The sequence below is a fragment of the Hipposideros armiger genome, unplaced genomic scaffold (genome assembly GCF_001890085.2).
Source record: "Hipposideros armiger isolate ML-2016 unplaced genomic scaffold, ASM189008v1 scaffold_497, whole genome shotgun sequence".
Taxonomy (NCBI): Eukaryota; Metazoa; Chordata; class Mammalia; order Chiroptera; family Hipposideridae; genus Hipposideros; species Hipposideros armiger.
Window position 1 is genome coordinate 1,439,623 of NW_017731847.1, and position 6,920 is coordinate 1,446,542.

Consider the following 6,920-nt stretch of genomic DNA (forward strand, 5'->3'; position numbering starts at 1 on the left):
AGAGGTAGAGGGAGGCAGGAGGGTGGGGGTCAGGGAGAGTGTCTGTGATTGAATTTTAAATGGAGCTCTGAACTCTGACTTGCTGGGTGTCTCTGCTGAGTCACTTGACCTCTCTAGGCCTCAGTTTCCTTACCTGTAAAACAGAAATAATAGTAAGTGGCCTACCACACAGTCTTCATCAGTTCAGCCAGCTCCATGTGGAAGCCACTGGGAAGCACCACACACACATAATCCCCACTACAAACAGGTGGGCAGGGGCCCCAGGGCCTCAGGGAGTGGGCACAAGAGGGTCACAAAGTCCCCGCCCTGCTGTCCAACAGTTGCAGTCCGAGGAGCTGGGCCTCCGGGCCCCGCAGTGGGTCCGGGACAAGATGGTGACCATGTGCATGCGCTGCCAGGAGCCCTTCAACGCCCTGACGCGCCGTCGCCACCACTGCCGGGCCTGCGGCTATGTGAGTACTCCTGCCAGCTCCCCTGCCTCTGCCTGTCCCACCTTGCCTCCGCCCTCCCTGCTCAGGCCCTGCTCTCCCCACTCTCCCCTCCCCGCCAACCCTGCCAGCTTCAACCAGGGCAGCCTAAAAGTGCTGGGTGCAAGCCCCGTGCCAGGCGTGTAGCTACCTCATGTGGCCCTCACAGCATCCACCTGTGAAGCAGGGCCTGCACTATCCCCATCCCACAAACGGGGAGATGAGTCACAGAGAGATTAAACGACTTGCTCCAGGACACTCCCCAAAGTGACCCTATTAATTCACCACCATTTCCCGAGGCCCCCAGATCCAGCACCAGGAAATGGCCTCTAGCTCCAGGGTGGGGTGCATCCAAACCCCTCAGCCCTGCTCAGGCTTTGCACCCACCAACCATCTCATCAGCTCCATGCCTGCGCTAACCACCCCTTGTTGTCCTCTCTTCTTGACTGACCCCAGCTAACCGTCCCCTCTTCTTCTTGGCAAGTCCTCAGCACTCCAGCATGTGATCAGCTCTATTGCTAAGTCTGCCCACCAGGTTCGGCCCTCAGTTTCCTCATCTGTTCAATGGGGGTTAGAATAGACACCTCCCGGATGCTGGTGAGGACTTGACAAAAGAAGGTGCACTCCCTTCTCCCTTCTCCTCTTCCTTTCCTTCCCCCTCCTCAAGAGTTCAGGCAGGGCTCAGTCAGGGGAGTGAGTCACCAGCTGATTGAGGAAGGGACCTGTCCACTCCACTGGTCCCTTTTATCAGCTCAAGCCCAATGATCACAGGCAGATCTTGCTTTGCTTTTTAAGCACCTGCTGCACTTGAGCTGTACTCTGCCCACATCACAATCCCCTCCATTTACTCTGCAAACAGAGAAGCCCTTTACAACCTTAGTCTTTAATGACTTCCTGGGGACAGGAGACCAGCTGGGCAGGTTGGGTCAGGGAGGTGTCCCCAAAAAGTGTTAAACGGCAATCAGGACACAAAGTAAATTTCCAGGACTGGAGACACACCTATGTTCAGATGTAAGTGACAAATTACATCCCAGAGCCAAATAGAAACGTTCTAGGGATTAACCACTGTTCTTGGTGATTCTGTCTGTAAATAAGAGTTGAGTCGATTCACACTTGTGGCTTTGTAATTATGTAGTTCCTTAAAAATTATTTAAAATAGTTAAGAAATACAAAAAGGCACAAAGAATAATATAACAATACCCACGACCCTACCTTCCAGGTACATGGAAGAAATAAAATATTCTGACAGCTAAATGAAACATGTGATCCTTGATTGGATCCTGATGGGGAAAACGAAACCAGCTACAGAGGTCATTATTGGGACCGCTGGGGGAAATTTGGTTATGAGAACCATATGTAGATAATATTGTATTGATGTTAAATGTCCCAAGTGTGAACATGACATCGTTGATGGGCAGGAGAGTGTCCTTGTTCTTAATTGATATCAGCTACATATTTAAGGGTCATGATCACTATAATTTATACTCAAATGGTTCAGAAAAAATGAAAACACACACACACACACACAGAAAGACAAAGCAAATGTGGCAAAAATATTAACAACTGGGGAATTAGGTGGTGGTGGGGGGTATCATTGTATTATTCTTTCAACCTGTTTGCAGGTTTGAAATTTTTCAAAATATAAAGTTGGAAGAAGAGAAAATAAATAGACTAATACTATAAAAAGGTTAACTCTCAATAAAAAATAAAACACTCCCAAAGCAGTTGAAGCCCCTTAGGTGAGGCTGTGTGAGATATCCTTGGTCCAATTTTGGGGTTTCTCCCGCCTGTGCATACCTTTGTACTCTGTGAGTCATCCTTTCGGTGGTTTGGTGGTTTGGTGCCCAGTTTCTGTCTCCCACCTGCCAGACGGGAATCCTGGTGAGGGTGGGGCAGGCCCAGGACTCATCCTGTGGGGCCCTCCCAGGTTACGTGCTGTGCTGGGCACACAGAGGAGCTCCCTGATGAATATCCCTCCCCCTTCATCTCTATCTCTTGCTCCCTGTTTCCAAGCCCACATCCTGGACTCACTGTGACACCCCTGTCTTCCTGGAAGTCACACCCTGCAGCACCCCGTGTTTCTCTCCGAGTCTCGTCAAGCCTCTTTCACCCAGTCTCCCCAACATGGTCCACATGAGGCCTTCTTGGGGGCCTCTCTATGGTGGGCTGGGAATGGGCCCCACCCCACAGAGACCCTGGCAGGTCTCCCTGGCAAAAACAACCACCCCATCATTTTTATATTAGAACACCCTTGACTCTAGGATTGAGTGGAATGCAAAATTTGCATGAATCTTAAAAAGCTAACCCGCTGAAGGGCCAGTTGCTGCCAGTGAGCTGTGTGGCCCTCAGCAAGTCGCTGGCTGTCCCCTCTGGGCTGCCCTATGCTCCTCACTGTCGGGTAAGGATAAAAGCCCCAGTGCTGTTCACCTGGGGGTGCTGCTGGGAAAGTCAGATGAGATGGCAGAGGGGACAAGGAGGACTTGGAGAAGTGAATCAGATGCAAGGGGTGTGTTCAGGGCAAGCCCCTGGGATTAGCATCTGCCTTCCCAAAAGGGGAACTTGAAGGGAAGAGAACTTGAGGCACCTGCAGTGGGGTCCAGGCCTCAAACCCCCATCTTGGGGAGCCAGAATCTGAGCTCTCCCCCTTCACTGCTGCCTCCAGGTAGCTGGGCCTCTGCCAGCAAGGGAATACCCGTCTCTGCTTCCATTCCTCTCCTGAATCTTGCTGTATCTTCCTCCTGTCCTGGCTGCTCTCACACCCCCACCTCACTGGCCCAGGTGCAAGCACAGTCCTCCCCTGCCTCACCTGAGGCCTCAAGCCCCTCCTGCCTGTCTTCCTCCAGGTGGTGTGTGCCAGGTGCTCTGACTACCGGGCTGAACTCAAGTATGATGACAACAGGCCCAACCGAGTCTGCTTTGACTGCTACACATTCCTCACCGGAAATGTGCTCCCTGAGGACAAGAGGCGGGGCATCCTGGAGGTGAGGGCCACCACTCCTCCATTCGGCAAATGGGTGCAGGATGTCCCCCCACCATACATGCTGGCACTGTCCTAGGTGCTGAGGAAAAGCCAGCTGTGGTCACACTCTTCCTCCTCGCTCTGCCCGCAGACACACCCCCATCCCTTCCCCCCACCCCCAAACAGAGCTGGGCCTGGCACCAAACTGAAGCAACTTTTGGCTGCAGGCTGTTCTGGCTCTTCCACCTCTCCTCTGTGTCCCCATCCAATAATCTCACAGCCCCTCGGACAGTTCCTGTTCACGTCCCCATACCCTGGCCAACAGTCCCAGGAGGTGAAGAGAGCTGGTGTTACTGAGTCCACTGTACAGACGGGGAAACTGAGGCTGTAGGTCAGGCTCCCACTGTTGGAAAGAGGCTGACTGGGGAATCCATTCTAACTGGAAGGGACTTCAAGGACCTATCCCAGGCCCATGGAGGTGACTGGCCCCAGGTCACACAGCAAGTTAGGGGCCAGCTTTCTGACCTTGCCGCAGACGTCCTTCCTGCTGCCCTTGGGGCCTCGCTGAGCCACTCTCCATCCCACAGTCACCCCGCCAGTCTGCTCCCTCATTGCCAGTCAGCACCGATGGGGCACTAACTGTGTTCAACTACCTGCTACAAATACAGTGGAACTCAGCCCTGACACTGGTTACCACTGCCCACGGCCCCTCCCTCATTAAAGTCCAGATTGACTCCCCACTGTCCCTGGGAGGTGGGAGAAGACCCCAACCTATTCCAGCAGACCCCAGCTCCCAGGTTTCATGTTGGTTCCTTTCCACAGACATCTGCCTGCTTTCGAATCCTCTCCATTCTTTTATTTCCAGCCCCTGCTCATGCCCTCTCTAACCCCTATGCCATACAGCCTGCCTCTGGAGAGAGGGGATGGTCAGCTCCCCCTCTCAGGCCCCCCGTTCTGTTCCCTGGGGGAACTTGCGGGTGATAAGCCCTCCCAGCACCGACCCCAAGTTCAGGCTGGCCGGGATTTGACCGCAGCTCTGCCACTGGCCAGCTGTATGACCACAGGCCCACGATGGGACCCCTCTGAGCCTCAGGAAACAGCCCCTCCTTGCACTGTTGCTGCAGGCCTTAGAAGTAGTGATTGTCAAGCCCCCGGACCAATGTCTGTCACGTAGTGGTGCTCTGTTCCCTGACAGCCCCTCTCTCTGCTTTTAGAAAGGGTCCCCGGCGGGATCCGAGCAGAGCCTAATGTGCAGCTTCCTGCAGCTCGTCGGGGACAAATGGGGCAAGAGCGGCTCCCGGGGCTGGTGTGTGATCCCCCGGGACGACCCCCTCGTGCTCTATGTCTACGCTGCCCCTCAGGTAATGCTGCCACCTGCCCCCAACCCCCAGGCCTTGGCCTCCTCAGTGGGGCGGGGTGCAAGGGGCGGGAGGGTGAGTACTGTTGGCCCAATATGTCAGATGAGGAAACCGAGGCCCAATGAAGACATGGTTCCCTCCAATCACAGGATTCATGGCTTCCAAAGCTGCTCCCAGACTCTAGGTCACAACCGCTTTGCCCTCAAGGGACAGCCAATTCTCCTCTTCCTTGCCAGCTCCCGCCTGCCGCCCTGCCTCCTGAGCGTGTGGGGAGTGAGAGGGGGGTGTGTGTGGCTGTGACATCACATGGCTGAGGCGGGAGGGGGGGGGCTGAGTGGGAGGACAGCTGCCCACAGCTCTCTCCTCCCTCCCAGGATATTCGGGCTCACACCTCCATCCCCCTGCTGGGCTACCAGGTGACCACAGGGCCCCAGGGGGACCCCCGGGTCTTCCAGCTGCAACAGTCAGGCCAGCTCTACACCTTCAAAGCCGAAACTGAGGAGGTGAGGGGCCGCTGGATGAAAGCTATGGAGCGGGCGGCCAGCGGCTGGAACCCCGAGGAACCCAATGACGGGGATCTGTCTGACTGAGCCACAACCAGCCGCTCTCCCCCTCAGAGCCTGGCTCCTGCAGCTCCGTGACCCTCCACTCCAAGCTGAGTTTTAAATAATCGGTTTCTAGTCAACTGACCCAGACCATGTGTCCTGATTTGGGATTAAGAAAACATAGGTCCATTCCTTTGGGAAGGGATGGAAGGGTGACCAAACTCCTGGTTTGCCCAGCGCGGAGGGGGTTCCTGGGACATGGGACTTTCAGTGGTAAAACCAGCAAAGTCCCAGGTTACCCAGGACTGTTGATCACCAGTGTGGTTCTCAGCTTGGGCTGCACATTAGTATCACCAGAGATATTTAAAAAACACCCATGGAAAAATATAAAAATAAACTAAAAATTAAAAAACCAAAACAAAAAACCAATGCCTGTAGCCATCATCAAAGATTTCTGATTTAATTGGTCTGGGATGGGGGAGGCACGGGTATGTTTCAGGAGTCCCCATAGCCTGGGTTACCCAGATGAAGAAGATAGAAAGCAAACGACCACTGGTTGAGCACCTATCACGTGCCAGGCACGGTAGTAATACTAATAATAGTAAATAATAATAAACATCTCCTGGTCCAGGCCCTGTGCTAGGTGTTTTACATGGATTATCTCATGTCACCCTCAGGAGTTATAATCCCCACTTTCCAGATGGGGACACTGAGCCTTAGAGTGGTTTAGTCATTAGCTCAAGGTCACACTGCTGGTGGATGTCAGAGCCAGCTTTTAACCCTGTGCACTACGGTCAAAGCTGTTTCCACCAGGTAGCAGAGCAATAGGGCAAGCAGAGAGGGGAGTCAAGTGAGACAGGAAAAGGAAGGAAAGAGGGAAGAAAAGAAGGGAAGGTGGGAAGAAAGGGGGGAGGAAGGGAGGTCAAGAGCACCTCTTTGGCTCTCTGGTTGGTGTGTGAGGCTGCTTTTCCATAAGGGACCACCAGGGGGTGGTAGTGGTCAGCAGGCCACAGGCAGGGGCCCCAGCCTGGGGCCCTGACCTCCTAAGTGGCTTCCATCAGGTGCAAACACTGCTGGGCACCGCCCTTGAAGAAGGCAAAATGGCCAAGTCATAGATCTTTGCCCCCTTCCAGGCCCAGCAGTTTCCCTGCCCCCAATCTGAGGCTACCTACCTCCCTCCTATAGGATGTTTTTGAAATTCCAAGAAAACCTCATTGGCCCAGGCTGGCCATGAGTTCATCCTTTCATTCAACAAATATTTGTTGAGCATCTTCTAGGAGCCAAATGCAGTTCCTGTACTGGGGATACAGCAGTTAAGGAGACAAACAAAAATTTCTGCCTTCATGGAGTTTATACGCTAGTGGGGGAGATAATCAACAAAATAAATATGTAAAATGTAGAGTATATCAGATGTGATAAGTGCTTAAATATGGTGACAAACCATCCCAGACTTAATCTAGTTTTAAAACTGAAAGTGTCAAGTCCCAGGAAACCCTGCAGTTCCAGGCAAACCAGGATGGTTGGTCACCCTAGTAGAAGAAGAAAAAGCATGAAAGGGAATGAGGGAGAATGGTGTGTGTGTGTGTGTGTG

General features: G+C 53.3%; 1 protein-coding gene across 1 annotated transcript in view; it reads left to right on the top strand.

Moving 5' to 3' along the window:
- FGD2 (FYVE, RhoGEF and PH domain containing 2) overlaps positions 1–5,754 on the top strand; it is a 22,229-nt gene extending 16,475 nt beyond the window's left edge. The window contains exons 11-14 of the mRNA XM_019667449.1: positions 321–452; positions 3,311–3,448; positions 4,641–4,787; positions 5,159–5,754. Coding sequence (XP_019522994.1) covers positions 321–452; positions 3,311–3,448; positions 4,641–4,787; positions 5,159–5,374 — 633 coding nt within the window. The 3' untranslated portion in view covers positions 5,375–5,754. The remainder of the gene's footprint in view (positions 1–320; positions 453–3,310; positions 3,449–4,640; positions 4,788–5,158) is intronic.
- The last annotated feature ends 1,166 nt before the right edge of the window (positions 5,755–6,920 follow it).